The sequence below is a fragment of the Lemur catta genome, chromosome 3 (genome assembly GCF_020740605.2).
Source record: "Lemur catta isolate mLemCat1 chromosome 3, mLemCat1.pri, whole genome shotgun sequence".
In the NCBI taxonomy this organism is placed as follows: Eukaryota; Metazoa; Chordata; class Mammalia; order Primates; family Lemuridae; genus Lemur; species Lemur catta.
Genome location: NC_059130.1, coordinates 30,627,830 through 30,655,299, shown reverse-complemented (window position 1 = coordinate 30,655,299; position 27,470 = coordinate 30,627,830). Strand labels below are relative to the sequence as shown.

General features: G+C 39.8%; 1 protein-coding gene across 1 annotated transcript in view; it reads left to right on the top strand.

Moving 5' to 3' along the window:
* Positions 1-8,173: 8,173 nt before the first annotated feature.
* FCRL5 (Fc receptor like 5) overlaps positions 8,174-27,470 on the top strand; it is a 28,656-nt gene continuing 9,359 nt past the window's right edge. The window contains exons 1-8 of the mRNA XM_045546514.1: positions 8,174-8,281; positions 10,715-10,735; positions 12,062-12,313; positions 13,646-13,891; positions 14,187-14,471; positions 15,998-16,276; positions 18,992-19,270; positions 24,664-24,942. Coding sequence (XP_045402470.1) covers positions 8,251-8,281; positions 10,715-10,735; positions 12,062-12,313; positions 13,646-13,891; positions 14,187-14,471; positions 15,998-16,276; positions 18,992-19,270; positions 24,664-24,942 — 1,672 coding nt within the window. The 5' untranslated portion in view covers positions 8,174-8,250. The remainder of the gene's footprint in view (positions 8,282-10,714; positions 10,736-12,061; positions 12,314-13,645; positions 13,892-14,186; positions 14,472-15,997; positions 16,277-18,991; positions 19,271-24,663; positions 24,943-27,470) is intronic.

Here is a 27,470-nt window from a genome sequence, read left to right as displayed (position 1 = left end):
AAAAATAAAAACTGCTGAAAGCATAGTAATGAAAGATGGATTTGATGAAACTAAGCAAAGTAAAATAGGAAAGAACAAAGGGTTAAAATTATTAAATTAATACAGAGAAAATAATTGAAATGAGTGACAGATGAAAGCTCTCCAATGTACCTATAAGTGGTATTCTGAAAGAAGTCAACAGAATAAATTCCAATGAAAAATATTTAAAGATATAATAGAAGAAAGGATCCAGAAAACTGATACAGAATTAGCAACAAGACATATTTGGATAAAGTTATTGTACTTCAAAGATAAAAACAGAATGCAGGCCGGGTGCGGTGGCTCACGCCTGTAATCCTAGCACTCTGGGAGGCCGAGACCGGAGGATCGCTTGAGGTCAGGAGTTCGAGACCAGCCTGAGCAAGAGCGAGACCCTCATCTCTACTAAAAATAGAAAGAAATTATCTGGACAGCTAAAAATATATAGAAAAAATTAGCTGGACATGGTGATGCATGCCTGTAGTCCCAGCTACTCTGGAGTCTGAGGCAGAAGGATTGCTTAAGCCCAGGAGTTTGAGGCTGCTGTGATCTAGGCTGATGCCACGGCACTCTAGCCAGGGCAAAAGGCTGAGACTCTGTCTCCAAAAAATAAAATAAAATAAAATAAAAAACAGAATGCGTTGAACAATGAAGAAAAAGTCAGGTTATGTGGAGGAGGGAAAAAAGCTGTCTTCAAAGTTAAAGCTGCATTCTAAACTAGAAGACAATAGTCCAATGTTTAAAGGCCCTCAAGAGAAGAAAGATTAACCCAAGATTTCTAAACTCAGATATATTTCATGAATAAGGCAAAGACAGATACTTTCTAACATGCAATAACTTAATGACTTTAGCACCTTAAGACAAAACATGACTCAAAACTTGTGATGAGTATTGAATTCATTTAAACATAGCAGTTGTGATAATTATGGTTATGGAACATAGTATAAATGTTATAAACCCCCCAAATATAGAAATTATACTATTAATAATAAAAATAAGGAGGCGAAGGATAGAAAAACATATGGGAAAAAGTAAAAGTAAGCTTCTGATTTCTTTTTTATTTAGTAGGAAGTAAGCAGACATTGTCAAATCAAGAGAGCTATAAGGGATGGGGGTATAACTACATGATGAGTGCAATGAGCACTGTCTGGGGAATGGACACGCTTGAAGCTCTGACTCAGGGGGACGGGCGGTACATGGGCAATATATATAATCTGAACTTTTGTACCCCCATAATGAGCTGAAATTAAAAAAAAAAAAATAGAGAGAGAGCTATAAGAATACCAGAGTTACAAATTAACCACTAGGATAACTGAGAAGAAACTATAATCCTTTCAAAACACAAGCAATCCTGTGCACCCTAAAAAATACAAACAAGAGACTGAAAGAAAATAAAGCATTTAAAAGAGAAAGTTTGACATCATGAATTAGATGACTAAGTTAAGACCATTTTTGTCTTATGAATATGTAAATATGATATATACTTCTATAAAATAAATAGATTTATGATCTAAAACAAAACCCAGCCACATATTTTATGCAAGAAATAATTCTAAAACAAAGTAATCTAAGAGGTGATAAAATGATGATAAAAGCAGGCATACAAACAAACAAGAACAGGAATCATGACGTTAGTATCAAATAGGTCCAATTCAGCTAAAAGGAAAAAAAAAGTTAACTCAGACCAAAAAGAAAGGTACTCTACATTATAAACAGTACAATCTGTGATAAATATTGGTTATAAATATCTATACATCAGGTCACGTAGCTTTAAAATTTATAAATCAATGAAAAATAAGAATTACATGAGGGTATAAATCTATTTAACATATTTAATAAGCTGGCTACAATAAATATATGTCAAACTTCCTATTGTCCAGATAAAAAATACATCTTTTTTTCTTTTTAAAGGCCCATGAACTACTTACCAAAAAAGAGAAAAGAAAGCATCATTTTAGGTTACAAAGAAAATCTCAATAAGTTCCAGAAAGTAGTAAATATCAGGAAGCATACATGCCACGTTCTTATCTTAAAACAATGAATAATAAAATGTCATTATTAAGTAGCAGAAATAGAAAAAGAAAAATCTACCATCTAGATATTTGAAAATTCTTTAAAAATTCCTGTGTTAAAAAGGAAATCAAAACTGAAACAGAAAACTAACTATAACATGTTATAATGAAAAGACTCTATCAGCATATATAGAACATGGCTAAAGCGCAGAAGAAAATTTATGGCTTTTCACATTTAAATTACTAAATAGGAAAAAAATAAAATTTGATTTAAGAACTTAGAAAAACAAAAATATGTCTAAGAAAAGCAGAAATTTATAAATTAGAAAACAAAAAACAGAACTACTAATTAAATTCAAGAGCTGATTCTTTTGAAATAAACAAATGCCAAGAAATAAAAAGCAGGATCGTCTTAGGATAAGAAAGAAAATCCGAACAAATGAATCATCATAGTAGAAATTTAGACAGTTGCCAAGTAACAATCCTACAAAAAACCTATCAGTACAAGATAGTTTCACAGCTAAATCTTACTAATTTTCAAATAATGGATAACTGCAGTTACTTAAATGTTACTGAAGCACACAAAAATTAAAAATAGAAGGATCCTTCCTTAATAAGATAATAATTATATATCTCAAGCCAAAGTCAGATTTACATTTGATGAAGAATACTAAAATAGTTTCAAGTAAGGCTGGCAAAAAGGACATAGTAATTTGAAACAACTATAAAAATTGAGTGACCCAACACATAAAAAATTATTTTAATTCAAGTTACAAGTCCAACACGAGTTGTGAATTGACAGCAGACCCAGGCTGTCAGACACTTCACCATTTTGTACCTGCACTATCTGAAGCACATGGGCTATTTGGTCCCTTTAGCAAGTGAAGTGATGAATGAGCATTCCACACCTGCTCTTCTTGTATATTTCAGCCTGGAAATAGCTTATACGACTTTCATTCACAGTCTACTGGACACATCTACTACCATATGGGAACTGGGAAATGTGGAGCATATGGCTATTTGGTGGGCGTAAATGTCTCTGCCACATAGTACTAACCAATGAACAACAGTCAAGAGAAATAAAACATCATAAAATTTGGAAAGAATTAGGTCAAATTAAAACAAGCAGAAGCTGTGTCATAAAAGAAATCAAGAGCTGACATAGACTAAAATTAGTAAAGATGTAGATTTGAATAACATGATTAGCAAGCTTGATCTAATAAGAAAAATAAACTTTAAGACAAAAGCACTATTAGAGATAAATGAAATGTTACTTAATGATAAAAAGAACATTCCTAAGGAAGATAGAAAAAGTCCATCTCAGTTATCTGTTGCTGCATTTAAAAATCCTGCACCAAAACCTTGTGACTTAAAACAACAATGGTTCTACAAGTTGACCATGTTGAATTAGCTAAATGTCATTAATGAGCTGCATTCACCAGAGAATGCAACAGGGGTGGGAACATCCAAGATAGCTTAATTCACATTGTGTCTTGTGTCTTGTGTCTTATCTGGAATGGCTGGAACAGCTAGGGCTGGCTGGGACTCTCTCCCAATAGAGCAGACAAACTTCTTACATGGTATTTCAGAGCTCCAGAAGAATACAAACAGACATTGTCAAGCTTTTTAAGGGCTGGACTGAAAATCTACACAGATTCACTTATCCCATTTGACTTCTATTGGTCAAAGCAAGTCACGAGGCCAGCTAGATTCAAGGGTAAAGGATATAAACTTTATTTCTCTATGGGAGGAATAGCAGCACATACAAATATGAAAGGAATTGTTGCTGGCCATCTTAGAAGATACTCCATTCCCTGGCCACAAATATTTACATCCCTTTTATATAAAAAATAAGCTTACCACCTCCAGAGATCCCCAAACACAGCATCAGACTAAGATTTAAAGTATAGCATTCAACCATGTAAATCAAATTCAAATGTAGATGATACTTCCCCAATGTGGCTTTTAAGCAAGAAATAGATAAAGAGAGGTATTAATAATGGTAAGTGTGTCAAACTACCAGGAAGAGATAACAATTCTAAACGTGTATGCATGTCATAAAATAAATTCAAAATATTAAGCAAATAAGATAAAAATAAAAGAAATAGACAAATTCACAATTATAGTGGGAAACTTCAACATAATTCTCTTGGTAACTGATAGAATATTAGAAAAAATTCTAATGTAAGAGTATAGAATATTTGAACAATCTGATGTAGAATATAGTATAATTAACAAATGAAATACTATACCAATGATACCAATGCTTGTATAATACACATTATTTTAAAGAAAACACAGAATACCTACAAAACCTGACTGTATGCTAGCTCATAAAGCAAATTTCAACAAATTTCAAAAGATTGAAATCATAAAATGTGTTCTCATACCACAGTAGAATTAAATTTAGAGAGCAATAACAAAAGGAAAGGAAGTCTCTAAATGTTAGGAAAAGAAACAATACACTTCAAAGTAACCCATGGGCCAAAAAGAAAATTTTAATGGAAATTAAATAATATTTTGAGCAAAATGATCACAGAAATATGAAATAGCAAAATTTATACATTATGGCCACCTTAGACAAAAATGTCTAGCATAAATAAGCATATTATGGAAAAGAAAAAGAAAAATCAAAAATCTAAGTATCTCTGTAAGAAGTTTTTAAAAAGCGAGTTAAATTTGAAAACATAGAATGAAGAAAATACTAAAGAGCAGAGCAGAATTTAATGTAATAGAAAAGGAACATATAGTAGAAAAAAATCAGTAATCAGTAAAGCCAAAAAGGTGCTTTGAAAAGGCTAATTCAATTGATGAATCCCCACAGAGACTGATCAAGAATAAAAGAAAATGAGAAAGAGAAGACATAACTATCAATATCAGGAATGAAAAAGGGAAGAACATTACTACAGATCTCCCAGATATTAAAAATGAAGATATTATAATGTTAAGTCAATAGATCTGGAAATGTAGATGAACAAATTCTAAAAATATATACATACCAAAACCAACACAAGCAGAAATCTGAACAGTTTCATATCAGTTTTAAAAACCAAATCTGTAATAAAACACCCCTCCCAAGAAAATTTCAACTCCAAATATTAATAGCTTTACCAGTAAAATCTTCCTAACATTTATGGAAGAAATAACATCAATCTTACACAAATTCCTTAGGAAAATAGAAAAAAAGGGGGCTTATCTTATGAAACCAATATAATTTTGATACTAAAATTCATCAAGAAAGAAAAAGTATTGGACCATCCTTCTCATAAACACAAATGCTAAAAACCAAAACTAAATTACAAGTCAAACCCAGTAATGTATAAAGAGGGTAATACATCCTGGCCAAGTTGGAATGCAGAGTTGATTTTACATTTGTAAATCACCAATGTAATTCACCATATTGACAGGAAAAGAAAATAATCATATCATCACATCAAAGACGCAAAAAAAGTATTTACTAAAACAACATCCATTATTTAGGAAAAAAAGAAAAACTCTTAGCATATTAAGAATAGAAGGAAATTACTTAGTCTGATGAAGAATATCTACCAAAAAATTTACAGAAAATATCATATTTAATGATGAAATATTAAGACCTTTCCCTGTAATACTAAAACAGGATACCTGATATCACCACTTCTCTTCAGTGTCATATTTGAGTTCCTAGCAAGTGTAATAAGTCACGGAAAAATGTTTAAGTATTATAAAGTTCTGACCAAAACTATTATTATTCATAGATAATATGGCTGTATATACATAAAATCTAAAAGAACTTAGATAAATATTAGAACTGACAAGTAAATTGAACAATTTTAGTAGATAAAAGATCAATATGCCAAAAAACTATTATATTTCTATATATACTTAGAGAACTATTATATTTCTATATATACCAATATACACTTAGAAAAAAATTTAATGATGTCACTTATAATATCATCAAAAACATATCAAATACCTAGTAATAAACCTAACAAAAGTTGTATCTCATACAGACAAAGCTACAGAAAATTACCGAGAGAGAGAAGTTCAAACTGTTCTAAATAAATAAGGTGATATTCCTTATTTATGGATTGGAAGACAACCCTTATTAACTTATACAAATTAATTTATAGATCCAATGCAAAGTCCCAGTTATTAAAAATCTGACAGGTTTTTAAGTGAGAGGAAGGCAGGAATTGACAAGTTGATCTTTAAGTGTATAGAAAAATACAAAGAGCCAAAACAATTTTGAAGAGGGACAATATTTTATGACTTAAAATACCAGATAATAAGATTTATTACAAAGCAACAATAATTAGGACAGTGTGATATTGGCATGAAGATAGACAAAATAGACTAATGGACTGGAGAAGAGTTTCTAGAAACAGACCCACATGGCTTCTTGTTTTATGACAAAGGTGAAATTGCACTGTTGTGGAAAAGACCTATTTTCAATAAATAGGGCTGGCTAACTTGGCTGTCTATATTTACATTAAAAGTAAATACAAACACTCGTACTATACATAAAAATCAATTGCAATGTTATTGTAGATATAAAATAAAGGATAAAATAAATAAAGTTTCTAGAAGATAACCTAGGGGAATATCTTCACATCCTTGGAGTAGACAAAATTTCTTAGATGGAATACAAAAATCTCTAACCATAAATGAAAAGACTGATTAATTGGACTATATCAAAGTTGGAATTGTTGTTCATCAAAAGACACTACCAAAGACAAGCCACAGATTGCGGAAAGATATTTGCAATATATACATCCAGCCAAGGATTTATATTTCAGAGTTTAAAAGAACTACAAAACAGGAAGACAAAAACCAAATCAATAGAAAAATGGGAAGAGATTTGAACAGATATTTCACATAAAAAAGAATATCTAAATCACCAACTAGACTATGAAAAGGTACTCAACCTCATAACTCACCAGGCATATAAAAATCAAAACCACATTGAGATAATCCTAGCAGAATGGCCAAAATTTACACAACATCAATACCAATGTCAGCAAGGATTTCAGAGCAATGAGAACTTACACATTGGTTGGTAGGCTGTGAATTGGCACAACCACTTTGGAAAATAATTTGGTAGTACTTTCTAACCTGAATATATGCATATCTTATGAGCCAGGAATTCCACTCCCAGGTATAAACCCAAAGAAATGTGGGCACACGTGCGCCAAGAGACTTATACAAGAATAGCAGCACTATTTATTTTACCTCCAAAAGCATGTTGGGACTCTTGGTTCCCTTTGAGGTCCTCCTGTTGGACTGAGATGGATTAATCTCTATTCACTCCTGTGTGTTTTTCTTATCTCAGGGTGCAGTAGGTTGGATGTGACATAATATACCTAAGACAACGTGCATTTGTAGATATGAAATTAAATAGCCCCTTAGGAAGACCAAGACATGGGCCCAGAGGCAAAGGGTAAGAAAAATTATTTGAAAAAACAAAACTGGCACTTCTCATGGTAGCTAATGTCTTAGGGACCTTTGTTGACCAGTATGCCAGGATGGAAACTTGACTTTTAAAAACACATAAAAGCAATACATTCACATGGTCATTAAAAAAAATAATACAGAAAGACATGAAATGTCCCCTTCCCACCTACAGTTCCTCAAATGTAATCACTATTTGTGTGTGTGTGCTTTCCAGGGGGATAAAGTATACTTACAAGAGTTTATACACATATATATTCTATTTTTTTAAATATCTACCCAACAGAATACTACTACAAACACCAATCTATACCTCATCTTTTCCCCTTCACATTAAACAAGGTGGTCTTTCCTTGTTAGCATGTGCAGCTTTACCTCGTTCTTTAATAGCTTCATTGCTTGCTGTTGCACAGATGAATCAAAATATTGTAAACAGTCTCACATTCATGGTCTTTTATGTCACTTCCAGTGTTTAGGTGATAACAAATGCTACAATAAACTTTCTTATAGAACTGTCCCCACCTACTTATCTTAAGGTAATTTCCCAAGAGCAGAAATGTGGGCTCAAGGGTATGTCAGTTTTAAAAACTTTAATAAGTGGTTAAAGATCGGTACTCCCACTTCCTTTTTTCTAATTCACTAATGCAATCTGCTCTTTGTGGACGAGCACTTTGTCAGATGTGCTCCTTGGAGCTGGTATGCAGTGTGCTGACTGTAATCAAGACCAAACCTGTTATTCCTGAGAAAGTCTCTCTTTCGGTCTCAGCCCTGGGCGGTCCAGGTCTTCATGCTGCTGTGGGTGACACTACTGGTCCTGGGTGAGTACAACAGCTCAACATGGGCCCTGGGTGCAGTTGGGACAGCTTCTCTCTCCACCACCAGCCTGGCCTTTCTTGAGGCTCAGCCCCTGCTCAAAGAATCTTTCCCACATGAAGAGACTGTTTTCAGGCTTTACTGCAGGGCTCAGGGCTTCCTCTCCTGAGGCTGAAGAAAGTAGTCATAGCTGGAAAAATCCTTCAACCTTACAGAGAAGGAAACTATAGTGACCACAACAATTAATGTTTCATTCATTTTTTTTTCTTCAAAAAATACTTCATGAAGTCCAGAAAATGTGTCACAGTTGCTTATTCTTACTGTCTTATTCAGAGAAGAGCCTACTCTCCTCTGCATAGGGGATACCTTTATTCCTCGTATGCTGGTCCTGGGCACAAGGAGGCCAGGTTTCTGACAGGGAAGATGCTCTTTCTTCTGCACAGGAATGTAAACTACAGCAGCGATTGGAAGATTAAGAACATGGGGTTGTGGGGAGACACAGAGGGATAGTGGGGCAAGACAAGGAAAACCCTAGAGCAGATGGCATTTTCATTGTGCCTGTGAGTGTGCATAAGTCTCTATCAATTCACACCTATGAACTGGTTGGTTTTTACCAAGGTTTAAATATTAGAATTAAATAAGTTTATTCATTTGCTAAGCAAATATTTTTTAATGATACCTATTCACAGCACTGTGCCAGGTGCTGAGAATGATGGGAGTCCATGGAGGAAGCTCATGATATAGAAGAGCTCCCAGCAAGGCTGATGGACAAGAGACAGGTAGATAACAAGAATCTGGTTAAATAACTGTCCAGCCAAAGTTACCAGTGCATGGTGCAGGCAGATAATAAACTATATGCCAAATATCTGGTATAGACTTCATGAAACTTAGAAGTGAGTAGGAGCTGGAGGGACACGATGCATGAAGAGAGGGCACCACAGTTGGAAGGTGCAAGGACTATTAATCCAGAGATGGGAAGCACATCCCAGTGTGGCACCAACAGAGGGGCAAGAGAGTATGGCCAGGAGCATGCACTTTGGGGCCAAGCAGGATCTGGGTTCAAAATGTCATCCTCCCACTTACCAGCTACGTAACCAGTTTTCTGGCCTGAGAAATAGGGCTAATCAAACACCTCATAGGGCTATGGACAGGATTACATGAAATAATGTAAGTGCATACCACATAGAAAACTCAGAAGAATGTTAGCTCCATTTAAAACAATGCAATAGTCAAGGAAGCCAATATATTCAGGTAATAGTGAATAATTCATTGTTCTCAAGAGCATATTTAAGTTTGGATAACTCTTACATCAGCCCTGTGTACACTGGCATTCCACAAATCTCTGTGGAATGAATCAATCAAATATGTCCCTTATATGAAATATCTATTCAATTTATAAACCTGCCCATGTTGCCTCATCTCTCTCCTGGTCACCCATTTCACAAACCTGTATCCTTCTATCTCTACTATTGCTAACCTCGCTCTTTAATTAATTCACTATACAATCAATAAATAGTAAAAATTAATGGAATATCTTTTATATACCAGGCACTGCTCTAGATCCTGGAGGATATAGGGTAGATACAGAAGTCCCAGCTCTCACAGGGATTGCATTGCAGAGAGGAGAAAGGAGGCAAACAAACAAATAATGAAGATGATTTTGAAAAAACACTCTGAGAAAGATTAAACATCACCATCTCTGGCTCTGCCTTCTAACCAGCCTCTCAGCTTCACACCTGGTCCCACTGAGGTCCGCCCACTGGCAGAGAGCCCCATCTAAGTTTTAAGCCCTATTGTTATTCTCCTCAAAACCTTTCCATAACACCCTGTGGCTTTTACAATAAAATCAGAGCCACTCGCTTGGGCCCTGCATGCCTCTCTAATCTTATCCCCCCCTCAATTCCTGCCTTCCAGACCCCCCAACTCCTGAACACCACTTCATTTCTTCTTCTGCCTTGACTGCCTTCCGCATCACCTCTTGCTACACACAAGCACTAACTTTCACCTGCTGACCCCTATGTTCTCACTCACAACTTTCTCAAGCAGTCCTCCTTCAGGCACCTTCCATGGTCCCCCCACTCTCTTCAACACACACATACACAGACATGTACACACCCTGGGCAGGGTGACCCTTCTGCCCCCATGATACCCCATGTGTATTTCTGTTCTTGCACTTACCACCAGTATTACATGACCTCGGATCATGCTTCTGTTTCCTCTACCAGTCAGCTTCTTGACAGCAGAGACCATTTTTTAAACTCATCTTAGAAGTCCAATCACAATGTCTTAGCATATATTTAGATATTTGATAAATAATTATTAGATTTTTTAAATGAATTTTTAATGCAAGAAGTAATAAATAGATAGAAAAAAGCAGGCATTAACTTTGAAAAGCCACAAAATTTTTAATCTGTGCTCATTTCTGGCTTTTTTTGCAGCTCCTGTCAGTGGACAGTGGGGTGAGTTCTCCTTTCTTTTGTTCTTCATTGTTTCTGGATAAGAGTATCTCCAAAATAAATAGGAAACATTTATGACGGCTGCCCGAGGATCTCTAATATCTCCTGTTTTCTTGCTGAGGCCAGCAGGGATGTGTAAGTGTCACCTGGTCTATTGGCATCCCCCAAGGCCAGAGCTTCATGATCACCCTCCCACACTCCCTGGGCGAGGTGAATGCACAAGCAGCTCTGGCCTTTGCGAAGCCCTGCATTGCAAATGGACCCCACTTAGCCCTGCAGGACTTCTTCAACTCCATGGCAAATGGGCTCAGGGAAGGATCAGCTCCAATCAGCAAGCCAGGAATATTCCTCTGAAAACACCCCACTGTGGTGATCCCAACAGGAATGCTGCATCCTCTACAGCTGTGGAATAAAATTCTCCAGGAATGGTGTAGGGAGCAGAAGAACCTCCAACACCTGGGCCCTTATAAGGAAGAAATGCACAGAAAGGGCAAATGGGGACAAGACAAGTTATCACACAGTCAACTAGTTCTGGCTCCTAATGCCATTCTTCTGGGTCAGTGTGGACACTTGAGGACCCATGAATAGCAAGAATTCCCTACAACCCCTCTCCTTGTCCCAAATCAGCAGCCCCAGCTGGAACTGTGTCTAGGCTATGTCTAGATGCCAGCAAACGAGTTGTTCATTCCTTGCTCTGCCACAATTAGCTATGATGGTATTTTTCTGGGTATTTGAATCTTCATTTAAAAATTGAAGGTGTTATACAAGTTGGTCTCTCAAGTTTTGCTCAGCACCAAATAGATGATAACATGATATATTCTTTTTTTGTTTGTTTAGACTAGTCAAGGGCAGTAATTAGAAGGGGAGAAAGAGTAAAACAAGGAGTTCTACTGCTCTAACTGACTGTGAATAATCAATTGAGACAACTCACTATCTTCAGGCCAGCCAATATGATCTATTCTTTTAGGGAAAGTGCAAAATTGTGATTTTAACAACAGCTTTGGTGGTTCTTATGAATTTATGAACATGATAGAATGGCAGGACAGGGGCAATTTTCTCTAGGATCCACTTCCATGACAGGCTGAGTAGCCAGTGATGTTTGACAGTGAATACTGCTGGTATTACCCTCTTGACATCGTTTTTCTCATTGCCACCCCCGAGCAACCTCTCCCTCAGATGAGGTGAGCGCTGCTGGCCACCACGAAGCTGTGGGCCATCAGTGACACCCCTAGGGGCCTCTTTAGGGTCCTCCAGTCTGTCTGGCATGCACCCTTGTGCTTGGGAATGCAGGCACCTCCACCTCAGACTCTTTTTCTCTTCTCTCCTCAGCTACCACAACCAAACCCATTATTTCCCTCCATCCTCCATGGGTCACCGTCTTCCAAGGAGAGACAGTGAATCTGACTTGCAATGGGTTTCACTACTCACCACAGAAAACAAAATGGAAACGTTTGTATCTGGGGACAGAAATAGTAATAAACACCCCAGGAGATACCCTCGAGGTTCGTGAATCTGGAGAGTACAGATGCCAGACCGGGAGGTCCACCCTAAGTAACCCTGTGTGCTTGGTCTTTTCTTCAGGTGAGACAGAGTGAAAGAAATACAAACTTTAGAAATCACTTCAGTTCATTTTTTTTCTCCAGCTGTTACCATCATTCACTCCAGACAACTCATGACTGAACAATTGTATTCCACACTGTGGTTAGACCGACAAGGAGAGAGTAAAAAACCTCTGCATACCACCAGATAGGAAATGGAATTAGCTTTTTAAGTTGGAACATAAAATTTAAGAAGATTTAACTTATCCAGATAAAATTCGTTCAGCCCAACGGGAAGTGATTTCAAGTAATGTATCTAGAAGGACATAATTGTCGTATAACAGCCACAGGTTACATGGAGAACCATACAAAGGCTGCAATTTCTACTGATTGGAATAATGTCTCTAAACCTGTGGGTATTAAAGTTTGATTTGAATCTGGAAACCTGAGCAGCTTTTTAATCATACAGATACTCAGGGTCTACCCTATGTTTACTGAATAAAAACCTGTAGGAGTAGGGCCTCGGAATTTGTAGTTTTTACAAACTGCTCTGGTAAACGAAAATTTGAGAAGCTATTTATTTGAATGGTTCATGAATTTATGTAGAGTTTTAAGCCATATGATTTACTTAGAATAATAAAGAACATGAACATATTTTTATATTTATAGATATAGATAGATGATACCTAGATGATGTAGACATAGAAATACAGAAGGAGAGAGAAGGAAACAGCCATGTGATTTTTGTCCGAAAACCACCTACTTATAAAGCCCTTTAATTTAGTGAATAAGGAAGCAGTAAAGTAGCAAGGAGCAAATAAAATGCTTATGCTCTTTGACTTAACAATCACCCTCTTAACAATTTACCTACTGAAACAATCATAGAAATATATACCCAAAATGGAGGGCCCTAAATGATCAAGAAGAGAGGACTCATTAAATAAATTACATTACTGACATTGAAGGAAAACTTAATGGCCATTGAAAATCAGGTTCAGTGATAAAATTCATGACTCAGGAAATTGTCCATAGCATGGTAAGTGAAAAGCAGGTTGTCAAATCTATAAATAGTATTCAAATTCCATGAAAAGAAAAAAATACACACAGACTCTCAAACACGTGAACATGGAAGAGAAAACTGGAAACACATGTGCCAAAATACAGGTGGTGGCATGATAGGTGATTTTTACCTCCGTTTCTGCTTTTCTACTTTTCTCAAGGCACATGTATTCATTTTAAAATCAGAAAAAAGGAAATGATATTATTTTAAGAATGCTTTTTACCAACCCCCTTTTCTAGAGCATCTTGGAATAATAATGAAAAGTAAGGGGGAACAATGGGATGAACCGAGTAACTGGTCCTATGTTTCCCATAGCTTCGCTGATCCTGCAGGCTCCCCTTTCTGTGTATGAAGGAGACCTCATGGTCCTGAGGTGCCGGGCAAAGGCAAGAGTAACACCAGACACTATTTACAAGAACGGTGAAGCCCTGACATCCCTGAAAGGAACCTCTGACTTCTCTATTCGTGATCCAAGTCTGAAGGACAATGGTGCATATCACTGTACTGGGTTTACGGAAGGTCACTCCATTTCTTCCAACAAAGTCCAAATCCAAGTCCAAGGTAAAGGCTTCACTATTTTGTGAAGTGGGTTGGTCAAAAGGGGAGTCCCTGGGGTCACAGAGTTAGAGTAGGAAGAAAGGGGAGGACTGGATTACCACTGAAACTCAGGGTGCATTCTGCAAGGACCACAGGAGGTACAACAGTGCTTTGGGCTGAAGGGTGTTAAGAGTCAATGACATCTCTGCCTGTGCCTGCTTTTGTGTGTCTGCTTGCTGATGCTGAGGATGAAGTGCGTTTTACTCCACAGCAGTTCCCACCCTCATTGCTCTGAGACTGTTATGATTCTTCTCTCTAGATCTGTTTCTACGTCCCGTGCTCAGAGTCAGCCTCTCCCAACCCCTGGAGGGAAGGTCCATAACCCTGACCTGTGAGACCTGGCTCCCTCCACAGAGGTCAGAGGTCCAGCTCCAGTTCTGCTTCTTCAGAGACAGCCAGGCCCTGGGATCAGGCTGGAGCAGCTCCCCAGAGCTCCATATCCCTGAAATGTGGACTGAAGATTCAGGGTCCTACTGGTGCCAGGCAGGAACCAAGAATCACAGCATCATACACAGGAGCCGGAGTTCCCAGATTCATGTGCAGAGTGAGTGTCAGTGGGCTCTGAGATTTACCAGGGATGGGGCTGGAAGATCTGCACATCAGCTGGGGGTACCAGTGTACATGGAAAGAGCCTGTGAGCTGTACGAGACAGGAGACCCCGGCTCTTGGAGACACGTAGAAGAGCTTAGAACCAGGAAAGCACAAGAAAAGAGAGATGAGTTTATTTTTCTTTCAATGCCATTAGATATAACTCTCAGAAGGCTCTCTTCCCTGACACCATTTTCCCCCCTGCTAGGCCCATAGCCATAAGTTGTGGGCTGCAGCAGAGCCCTCTGACTGGACTGGCTCCTGCTTGGCCAGATGGACAGACTCCTCGCATCATACGTGCCTGGAGCACAGTGCTTAAGAACAAGAAAACCAAAGGACAGAAGTTTGGGGAACAAATCATTCCAACTTGATGTCATTAGGGATGGTGCTGTAACCACTATCGCTTTTTCCGACGTTCTTAAAATTTTGTGGGTCCTCAAGCATGACTTCTAACCAACGGTCAAATGCTTCGCCTGATTAAATTTGGTCTGTCTCATAGGAAATCTATTTGAGTGTTAGGAAGGGACACATAGTCTGGGGTGCACACCTTCCTCAGTGAGGAGAGAGTGAAAGTGGGAGCATTCTCCATAAATTTACTCCCACCCCTCGGCCAAAAAAAAAAAAAGCAAAAAATATTCTATGATTCTGTGTTTTCTAAACTGACTACATTTTATTAATCTTATATTCTGCAGTTATAGGTAACAAGTATTTCTTAGGTCACTGGTTTAAAGAAGGACAATTCAGAGAAGGTGGAGAGGGTGTTATCCAACAGTTGCAACACAATAATTTCTAGCATAGGCTCTCCTTCAGCATAATTGATGAAACCCAACCTCAGGCTCTTCTCCCCCTCTGTTCATTATCTCCCACTGCTCTTTCAGACCTAAGGATGACTCAGAAAGGCACTGTCCTAAGCCAACATCATTATGCAAAACCACACCCATCTGGGGTATGGGATGCTTTCATCACAGATTTTCCTGCTTAGTGGGACTGTCCTTGTTCCTCCTCCTTTGACCGTTTAACTGACAAGCTAGAGGGGTTAAGAAGTTCCTGCCTCAAGGGCAAGTTTATTGCACATGCCAACAGTTCATTTCCAACTAGCCCTTGTAGTCACTGTGGCCCCAGGACAATCACCTTTGATGCCCAGGCTCCCTGTCCCCATCACCACTCCCACCACTTTCCCCAACTGTTGGGCACCGAATGTCATCTCTGGAATCACTGGCCCTGCTCTATTGGGGGATGGGCAGACATGAAGGGAGGCTGGGCAGAGCTGCCTCTGGGCCTTGTCCCAGACACTCCATAAGACCATCCAGGAGTAGAGGACCTCCCTACCACTTCCTCCCTCTTCCCAAGGACAGGCCAGTTTCACCCAGGCCCAACTTTCCACGTGAGATCAGCAAATTTAGCCCTTCCCATCCTGTGACTCTTCTCCATCCATGAGCGCCCCACTGCCAAGAGTCCCATATGTCATTTTTATTCATTTAGGAGTTTTTGCCAACGTGCAAATACACACTATCCCAGCTTCCAAGTCGGTGTTTGAAGGTCAGGATCTGGTGCTCATCTGCTCAGTAGATACAGTCCCAAGGCCCATCACAGTCTCCTGGCACCGAAGATTTAAAAACCGGAATGAGAAAATAAAGACTCCGACGTCCTCAGAATTCAAGATCTCCATGGTGAAAAGCGGTGATGCTGGAGACTATTACTGTACAGCTAACTACAGACACAGGTCCTTCGTCAGCAAACCAGTGACCATCGAGGTGAAAGGTGCGTTCTGCAAGTTCTCACCCGAGGAATGGCTTATCAAACTGCCCACAGAGATCCTCAGTAAAGACCACAAGGCAGTTGGGTGGGAGTGGATACTGATAGTTAGCAATGATCCAATGCTCTGAAGAACCTACCAAGAGTTAGTCAGAGATTAGCAGGAAGGAGTTAGAAATAGAAGGGGCCATGAACAGTGGGAGCTTTTGGAAATGCTTAGAAATGGGGATTAGAATAGATGCTCAGTGATTTGGCATATGTCCAGACCCTTCACATTTACAAATTTCTTCTCAGGTTAAGTGACATTTCTCTTGGGAACAAAGCCAGAACAAATAGGACATTCGAACTCAGGCTGATCTAGGGCCATGTTTCTTGACAAGGCCCTTTAATTTAAGGATATGCAAGGACCCTCCCTGACCACCCTGTTGTCTCTTTCAGCCCCAGTGACATATCCTTTCCTCACTTTCAGGGCTCTTAGGGCAGTGGTCCCCAACCTTTTTGGCACCAAGGAACAGTTTCATGGAAGATAATTTTTCCATGGACTGGGGTTAGGGGGTTGGGAGGAGACAGAGCTCAGGCTGTGATGCAAGTGATGGGGAGCAGCTGTAAATACAGATGAAGCTTCACTCTCTCACCTCCTGCTGTACATCCCTCCAGCTCCTAAGTTTCATGAAAGACAATTTTTCCATGGACTGGGGGAGGGTGGGATGGGGTGCAGAAGAGCCCTGCGGCCAAGTCCCTAACAGGACACAGACCAGTATCAGTCCGCAGCCCAGGGGTTGGGGACCACAGTCTTAGGGCACATGCTGTGGAGAATGTAGAAAAACTTCACTGTGATACCAAGGGAGCTTCTCCCCTAATCCTGTATCAGTTTTATCATGAGGCTGAAATCCGAAAGACCCAGGGCCCCTGTAGAGGAGGAGCATCTCTCATCCTCTCTCTGCCCACAGAGCTCTCTGGGAATGACTCCTGTGTCCAGACAATGGACTGGGGACCCAGCCAACCAAGAGAGGACACTCTCCAACAGAAGTGAGCTAACTCTGACCACCAGAGGTCACAGCCACAGTCAGGTAGTGTGTGCTGCCACTCTCGAGACTCCATCTACAGAAACTCACAGGCGTTCGGCCCACATGGCTTCATGACAGGCTCATTGCCTCTGCCTAGCAGTTCTGAACTCCTTTCTGTGACCACTCTCTCAGGAACTCAGGAGTCCCTTAGAATGAATCATTAACAGGAAAATACACAATCCAACCAAAACTCCCCTCATGTAGCTATGAAAACTTTTCAGGATCCAAATGCTGTGAAAATCAGCAATCTCTGACCAAAGAGAAATTATAGAGCTCAGCATTACTTGGCTGGACAATACTCAGTTCTTAATTCTTCTGTCCATCAACAAAAGTCCACCCATTTCTGGATTTTGTCCTTTTCTCACTGACACTTAACAAATCTTTTCTCTCTTACCTGCTTCCTGCTTCTTCCACAGGCTCTCTCAACATCTGTTGGCTTCTAGCAATATAAGAAAGTGTCTATCTCTCGTGGGCTCATTCTTCTACCAGCCAGATTTCATCACACTCCTGAATGTTTCTGAAGCATCTCTCTCTCCATCTTTCTCTCTCTCTCTCCCCCTCCACCACACCCCCACCACCCCCATCCCCAGCTTCTGTAGAACTCAATACTGTTAACTTTTCTCTCTATCCTCTGGATCCTCAGATGCCTGAGTTGCCAACCAACCTATTATTCTCAGTAGCTCCCAAATCATTTCTCTTTCCCAGGGATACAGAGGTATCTGTTAACCCAGTTAACAGGCATTGACAATAACCAATGTGCAAATCCATGTAGGATATAGAGACAGGTAGCAACATCATAGTTACTCCAAAAATGTAACTCTGCAGGTGCAATATGTTGTAGTAACAGACATAACTATGAACCCCAGACTACATCACCTCCTTTACCAGTACACAGCACCATGCGGCCCTCAAAGCTATTACAGTAGTTACGGTAGTGAGGGGAAAACTGCTTCTGTGGAGGTCTGTGCCATCCCCTCCACTCACTGCAAACTTCAGGTTCACTGTTAAGGAGACAAAGTGACTCATCACTGGACCAGGAGTCAGCAGACAGACCAGCTCCTGGCTGGCCTTAGAAACAGCCTGCACGGGCAAGTCTTCTAGCCTCCCCCAACCCAATTTTCTCACCTGTAACTAGAGAGGATCAGTCTGGGTAAAGGGAGAGGGGAGAAGCAGAGAAGAGGGCCCTGGAAAAGTATGTCAATCTGGAAGGAAAAAGGGTCAAAGGCAAAGCCCTGAGGCCCACCCAAGTGAAGGAATAAATAGAGACAGGGACTGAGAAGAAGACTCAGAGTGACTTGGGCAGGCAAGGGACAGCTCTTCCATGGTCACAGGACAAAGGGAAACAGCAAGGAGCTGGTGCAGGTAAGGGTGTGGGTCTGGTGGCAGCAAGATAAGGGATTTCTTCTTGAAAGTATCATCCCTCTGTGAAAGGGAGCCAGGATAGGAGAAGAGACTAGAGGTCTGGTGGGGAAGAAACAGACTGGAAACGGCCAGCATGAGGAACAGGAGAGAGCTGGTGAGAGAAGCCCAGGAGGTTGCTGGGCCACCCTGCGGGCCAGTGGACACTGGAGACTGCTCATGCACGTTGGCTATGCATTGAAACCCGCAGGAAGAGGCAGAAGCAACTCTTGACTAATTTTTTTCTCTCCTGCAGTCCCCGTGTCTCATCCTGTCCTTACCCTCAGCTCTCCTGGGGCCCTGGCTTTTGAGGGAACCATCATGACACTTCACTGTGAAGCCAAGAGAGGTTCTCCACGCATCCTGTACCATTTTTATCATGAGGATGTCCCCCTGGGGAGCAGCTTAACCCCTTCTGGAAGCGGAGCATCCTTCAGCTTATCTCTGACCACAGAGCATTCTGGAAACTACTACTGCACAGCTGACAATGGCCTCGGCCCCCAGCGCAGTGAGGCGGTAAGCCTCTATGTCACTGGTAAGCCCTGGGCTCCTGCCTGTCACCCACCCCTGGCCCAGAGCCCTCTCTCACCCACCCCTTCAGAAGTCTGCACGTGCCTTTCAGTTTCCTACCCCAATCAAACAAATCCCTTCTTGGCCCGCTTCTCAGGAAGCCAACTAGCTGTGAGGCTCAGTCATTATCCAGCCCTGGCTTGGCCAGACCCCTAAGAAAACTCAGCAGACTCCTCAGCTTTTATTAATACCAAATGAATTTATTTTTTTAAATTGTCATCTCATGATTTGCATGTTCAGTCCCCACATGAATTTTTCTTAATTTGATGCACAGAAGCATCTCCTATTTCTATATTAATGCTTACATATAAACTTGGCTACAAGCACAGACATATGGACAAATATTGAGCAAGACCTCAATTTCTCTAAAAATTTCCCAAGCAGTTCAAGCTCTCACAGTAGGAGGTTTGGAAAGGGCTAATTTTGAACAGAAAGGAGGAAACGGCTCCCTGAGAACCAGCTCCTCAGTCTTCTGGGGTTTGCGTGATCCCTTGTCTTCTAATCCATTAAAATAAGTATTATATTATTGCATTATGGTTTTTAAATCTTTGTTTGAAGTGACATACATTCAGGAAACATGTACAAATCATAAGTGTATAATTCATGGTTACTTGTGTCACCATCAAAAAGGTGTTATTTTAGGAGCAAAATTGCATCTGTTCCACTCTTTAGTAGAGAAGGAAAGTTCAGTTTTCTTCTCGGAGAAGCAGAATGGTACACACCATGTCTGGTGTGTCAGACATGCCCTCAATATAAATTGTTGGGTAAAAAGATTATTATTTTAAAAATATAAATGTTCTGAGACCTAGACCCTAAAGTCAGAGCCCAATCTATCTAGGAAAGCTCCCAGCCTTCATTCATCCTCTATCCCATTATTAGGTTTTATTTTCTTCTTGTATTTAACAACATCTAAAACCTCTTTATTTCCTGTTTCTTGTCTGTCTTCCTCGGTGTTAACAGAATATAAGCTTCATGAGAACAGAACCTCACGAGTCATGGTCTCCTAGTAGGTCCTCAAGCAGCATTTGTAATTCAGTGAACAGATTATAAGACGATAAGCAGAGATCAAAAAAATGGTCTAGCAGAGCCCAGGAGAACAAAGAAAATAACACAACTACTTTAGAAATGAAATCCAAATTTGAAGCAGTAAGACTAGAATGTATAACTCTGAAAACTGTTAACTAAATGAAGAATCAGTTTGAGAAAATAATACAGAATTAAAAGTACAAAGATATAGAAATAAAGGCAAAAAATTATAATACGGAGATCAGACAGTGGAGACCCCCACATATAAATAATTAAATGTCATTAAGTTGGAAAACCGAACTGAAGAGAAAACAAAACTCAAAGATGCAATAAAAAAAATTGTCCAAAAGCAAATAAAACTGGAATATGTAGATCAGAAGATATATCTTGATGAGATTATTGAAGTTCAAGGTTAAAAATATATATGTGTATGTGTGATCATAGGGGAAAAAAGACAATCATCTCAGAAAGAAAAAACATCAAGTTGGTCTTAGATTTTGCACAATAGTCAATACCCAAAGAGAAAGGGGTGGTGGCCAGACTTGGACTTCCAGGGGAAATGAGAGCTGAGAATTTTACATCAAATCAAAAAGATATTGTCAAAAATGCAGGGATTTAGGGAATTTAGTACCCATTAACCCTTCTTTAAAAAATTGCTTAATGAATGGTACAAAAGCTTATGTAAACAAAACGTTTGTACCCCTGTAATATTCTGAAATTAAAAAATGGATGACAAAATTCAGCCTACCCAGATGTGAACGAAAGCAAAGGACTCAGAATGAGGAAACCGTGATATGAAAAGTGAGTACTGAATCTATGTAGGTTAACACTTCTCAACCCTGGCTGCACATTAGAATTACCTGGAAACTTTGTAAAAAGATCTATTACCAAGCTCTTCTTCAGGCCAGTTAAATTCAGAAACTCTCAGATGCAGCTTCAGAATCAAAATTATATATATATATATATATATATATATATATATATTTTTTTTTTTTTTTTTTTTTTTTTTTTTGAGACAAAGTCTCACTTTGTTGCCCAGGCTAGAGTGAGTGGCGTGGCGTCAGCCTAGCTCACAGCAACCTCAAACTCCTGGGCTTAAGCAATCCTCCTGCCTCAGCCTCCCGAGTAGCTGGGACTACAGGCATGCGCCACCATGCCCAGCTAATTTTTTCTATATATATATTTTAGTTGGCCAGATAATTTATTTCTACTTTTAGTAGAGACGGGGTCTCGCTCTTGCTCAGGCTGGTCTCGAACTCCTGACCTCGAGCGATCCACCCGCCTCGGCCTCCCAGAGTGCTAGGATTACAGGCGTGAGAATCAAAATTTTTAACATAACCTCAGGTGCGAATACTGTATAGACAGGGTTGGAAGACCACTTATTTAGATACAGAGACAAAGGCTAATCAACTGTGAGAATCATAGTTACGGAACAAAAAGTAACTATTATAAACACTGAAAAATGTAAAAAATATATGCAAGAAAAATCAGTTGGTCAAAAAGAGGAGAGGAAGTAAAAGAACAATTATTTTCTCATTATTATTATTTTTTCACAGTGAATTGTGAATTATTTCACACTTCAAAAATAATTGATTTGAAAATCTTTAAAAATCACTGACAGATTTCAAAAATTTCATTTTGTCAATCATTTCTGAATACTTTATAAACAGTAACTCATTGTTAATGGTTTATACATCACTAAAATTCCATGGAGAACCAACTAGTAGCCAGTAGGGTCACACAGGATAGAACGAGAGATTTGTTGAGGTAAAGCAACTGTAGATGTTAAGGCTGGAAACAGAGACTAAATAATAAAAATAAACCTCTGCACCAATGTGATCATAAGTGATCAGGGAGTGGGGGAAACAGAAACTCCTAAATACCATTAATGCAAGTGTAAATTGGTTCCATCTTTTTTTAATTGACACATTACAATTATACATATTTATGGGGTACAATTTGATGTCTTGATACATACATGTTGTATAGTGAGTAGATCATGGTATTTAGCATATTCACCACCTTGTGTATTTGTCATTTTTTTGTGGTGAAAACATTCAAAACCTCTCTTCTAGCTATTTTGTAATATTCTATACCTTACTGGTAACCATCAGCACCCTATCTAATTGTAACTTTGTACCCATTGACCAACCTCTTCCCATCCTCTCTTCCCCCTCCTCCCTCCCCAGTTTCCGGTAACCACTGTTCTACTCTCTGCTTTTATTAATATAATATCAATACACTTTGGGTTTTTGTGGGGTTTTGTTTTTGTTTTGTTTTGTGTTGTTTTTTAGATTCCATACATGCATGCAACCATGCAGTATTTGTCTTTCTATGCCTGGCTTATTTCACTTAACATTATTTCCTCCAAGTCCATCTATGCTCTTGGAAATGACAGGATTTCATTCTTTTTTTTTACAGCTGAATAGTATTCCATTGTGTATATACAGCATATTTTCTTTATCCATTTCTTTGTTGTTGGACACTTGGGTGATTCCATAACTTGGCTATTGTAAATCATGCTGCAATGAACATGGAATGCAGTTATTTCTTTGACACAGTGATTTCATTTCCTTTGACCATATAATATACTCAGTAATGGAATTGCTGAATCACATGGTAATTCTATTTTTAACTTTTTTGGGGAACCCCCATAATGTTTTCCATAGCGGCTGTGCTAATTTACAATCCCACCAACAGTGTGTAAGTGTTCCCCTTTCTTCACATCCTCACCAACATTTGTTTTCTTTTTGATAAAAGCCATTCTAGGCTGGGCGCGGTGGCTCACACCTGTAATCCTAGCCCTCTGGGAGGCCGAGGCGGGTGGACCGCTGGAGGTCAGGAGTTCGAGACCAGCCTGAGTGAGACCCCGTCTCTACTAAAAATAGAAATAAATTATCTGGACAACTAAAAATATATATAGAAAAAATTAGCCGGGCAGGGTGGCGCATGCCTGTAGTCCCAGCTACCCGGGAGGCTGAGGCAGTAGGATCGCTTAAGCCCAGGAGTTTGAGGTTGCTGTGAGCTAGGCTGACGCCACGGCATTCACTCTAGCCCGGGCAACAAAGTGAGACTCTGTCTCAAAAAAAAAAAAAAAAAGCCATTCCAACTGGAGCGAGGTGGTATCTCATTGTGGTTTTGATTTGCATTTCCCTGATGACTAGTGATGTTGAACATTTTTCATGTACCTGTTGGCCATTTGTATGTCTTTTTTTGAGAAATGTCTATTAAGGTCTTTTGCCCATTTTAAAATCAGATATTTGGGGTTTTGCTGTTAAGTTCTTTATATATTCTGGATATTAACCCCTTTTCAGATATGCAGTTTGCAAATAGTTTCTCCCATTCTGTAGGTTTTCTCTTCACTTTGTTAATCATTTCCTCTACTGTGCAAAAGCTTTTCAGGTTGATGTACTCCCATTTGTCTATTTTTGCTTTTGTTCCCTGTGCTTTTGAGGTCTTATTTAAAAAGGTCCAACCTTTTTGAAGAAATATTTGATATCATATGTTATTATTTAAAATGGTCATATACTTTGTCTCAAAAATTCCACTGCTAAGAATTTATCTTAAGAAATATATGCACAGGCTGGTCACAGTGGCTCATGCCTGTAATCCCAGCACTTTGCAAAGCCTAGGCAGGAGGATCACTTGAAGCCAGAAGTTTGAGATCAGCCTGGGCAATGTAGGAAGATCCCATCTCTACAAAAAAAATAAAATGAAAAAATTAGCCAGGAATAACAGCACATGCTTGTAGTTCTAGCTACTTGGGAGGTTGGGGCAGGAGGATTGCTTGAGCCCAGGAGTTGGAGGTTGCAATGAGCTATGATCATACCACTGTACTCCAGCCTGGGCAATAGAGCAAGACTCTGTCTCAATAAGAAAAAAAAAAAAGAATATGCAGGTAATATTTATCCAAAATTATAAAATAGTAAATTTAAAAGAGTTGCATTTTATGTATAAATTTTACCTCAGTAAAGATGATTTTTAATAGTTAATGATGTAGATCTCTAAGTAATATCATAGAAAGATGCCCATAATATGTAGCTAAGGAGAAAAGCAGGTTCTAGAGCAATATGTATATTGTGATCCCATGCATGCGTGTGTTTTTAATGTATTTATTTATGTGTTGATATGAGTGAGTATACAGATATGTAGAAAAGATCTAGAAAGAATTACCAAATACTTAAAAGAGGTAATTTCTGGAAATAAAAATAAAGAAAATGGTAAAATTTTTCACTTTTACTTTATGAAATTCTGTAAAGTTTGATTTTTTAAATAAGGAGTGGTTTTTAATTTCAAAAATACTGGTGTCAACTAACTCATTTCCTCCCTCAGTTCCAGCGTCTCGCCCCGTCCTCACTGTTAGGACTCCCCGGGCCTGGGTTGTGGTGGGGGACGTGGTGGAGCTTCACTGTGAGGCCCTGAGAGGATCTCCCCCGATCCTGTACCAGTTTTATCACAAGGATGTCAGCCTGGGGAGCAGCTCAGCCACCTCTGGAGGGGGAGCATCCTTCAACCTCTCTCTGACTGCAGAACATTCTGGAATCTACTCCTGTGAGGCCGACAATGGCCTGGGAGCCCAGCGCAGTGACACAGTATTACTCAGCGTTACTAGTAAGTTGACCCATCCAACCAGCAGCACAAAAAGGAACAGACCATCTACCCCACCTTTCCCAGTAACCAATATTGGAGCTACTAGAGCTTCCACAGAGCCATTTGCTGTGTGATGTCATGTCAGCCCTGCTGCCTACACAGCATCTATCTGAGAGCTTTGGATTTTACATGTCCAGGAACTTGCATCTTCCCTTTGCTTGCTGTACCTTTCCAGGTAGCAACGGTCTAGAGCCCACTGGGACCCAAACTGCCCTAACGTAGAAGTAAAGGCTTTTCCAAATACACGCTATATCCTGATCACCAGTGATCAGCAGAAAAGAAGTTATGAAGTTCCCTGTGTCTCACCTCAGAAGACATTTAGTTATGGTTTTCTCTGTCAATCAATAAAAAGAGTGACACATTCTGTTATTGGCTCACAAATTTCTCTCTAGCTTCTCCTGCCCCTATCCCAAAGCTGCTTGGGTTCCCACCAAAGACCCTTGTAAAGGACGTCTCACCATCATTCTCCTGACTTCCTACTTGCCCTGTTCCACTCAGCAGTATCACTGCCCCCATCTGTCCCTGTTGTGGGCTCCGAGTGATGCCTGCTGTCAATGAAGCAATATCCTCCTCTCAACCACTCTGCCACTGTTTCAGGACTCTAATGTCCACAATATGACCTACACAGCACCACTGTCTTCCTCTCCATGTCAGTCACCCACTCCCACGTGCATAAATTATTCCATCTCTGAAATGATAATTTAAGCACCTATTGTCTGACAGCCACCTCCCATCCTGCTAGTTGCTTCAATTCTTCCTGTCACTAGTGCTCTCAGACCTCAATGGAAGTCCCAGTTCATTAGCAACTCTCCTCCCTCTCTAATACATCAAACAACGATACCCTCCAAATTAAGGGTACATACATCTAGCCACTCGTCTCTCCTCTTCCTAACGTATGGCGGAGAGGACCATTCTCCTCATCAGGTAAACGTCTCCCTCTGCTCTCTAGTTTCCATCCTTTTGTGCATTCCCAGAAACCTTATGCAACCAATTATCACTTTCCTATGTTCCAGCACCTCCCTCTCTGTGGAATCCCTCCCACTGGCATTTAACCTGCTGCAACTCTCTCATAACTAAGAAAAACCATCTCTTGATCTCACTTATGTCTCCACCCAGTGCTCCATCATTGCTAAATTTTCAAAAAGAGTCAGCCACCCAAGGTGTCTCCATTTCCTCATTATTCACAAGGTTCCAATCTACTAGGGTCTTCTGAGCTCTGCACCAAAATGGTTCTCGCAAAGGTCTCTATTGACCTCCATGGTTTTAAACACAATGGCCATTTTCCAATCCTCATCTTACTTGAACTCTGAGGTATATTCCATAGTGTTTACCATTTCTTCCTTCTTGAAACCCTCCCTTCCTGGGCTTCAGTGACTCTACCCTCTTCTTGTTCTCCTCTTTCTCTGGCCGTGTCTTCTCAGTCTTCTTTACTGGCTTCTCCTTTTATGCACAACCTTCAAGTATTGGTGAGTTCCAGAGTTTTGACCTGTGTCCTCTTATCTGTATTCTTTCTCTGGATGATCCTGGGTATGTTATCTATAAATGGCCTTGTCATCTGTACATAATGATTCCTAAACTTCTATCTCTAAAGGAGACCAGCTGAGCACCCACACATGCCATATCTCCACTCAAATATCTCAAAAGCTCACCAATTGAACACCTCTAAACCTGAACTCCTGACATTCCCCTCAGACCTGTTCCTCTTCCAGGGTCCCTACCTCTGTGAAAGACACCTCACTTTATCCAGATACACAAGGCAGAAACCCAGGAGTCTTCCTTGACATTTCTCTCCCTCATCCCTCAGAACCAGTTAATCAGTAAGCCCTGTTGATTTTACTTCCTAAATATTTCTTGGATCTCTTTCTATTCCTGTTGCCACTATCTAGTCAAATCTACCAACATTCCAACTACCGCAATGCCACTTAAATACCACTGTATTCCACTTCTGTACCCCACAGTCCGTTTTGCACACTGAGGTCAGAATCCTCTTCTAAAAGGACAAATATGATCACCTCACACCCTTGTGTAGACAGAGTTATAGACTTTCCATTGCTCAATGAAGAAGGACCAAAGTCCTGGCATGGCTTGTGAAACCCTGCCTGGCTCCCCAGCCTCCTGTTTCATGGCACTCTTCAGACCCTTCTCTTAGTGCCTCTGCCACCTACTTCAATTGCTCAAACATGCCAACCTTCTTCCCAGCTCGGGCCTTTGCACGCAGAGCTTGCCTGGTGTGCTCCCCACCTCCCTCTCCACCTGGTTCACTTCAAATGTCACTTTGTGAGGAAGCTTTTCCCGACTAACCCGTACTAGATCAGGTCCCAGGATTATACATTTCGCAGCACCTGGTCCTTTACTTTGTATCAATTATCAATGTTTTAATTTTATATTTGCATTTTGGTGCAAAAATTGTATTTTTATTTAATGGCTGCCTATCATCCTTCTAGATTGTAGGCTCTGTAAGAAGAGGGACTATGTCTGTCTCTCCAAGG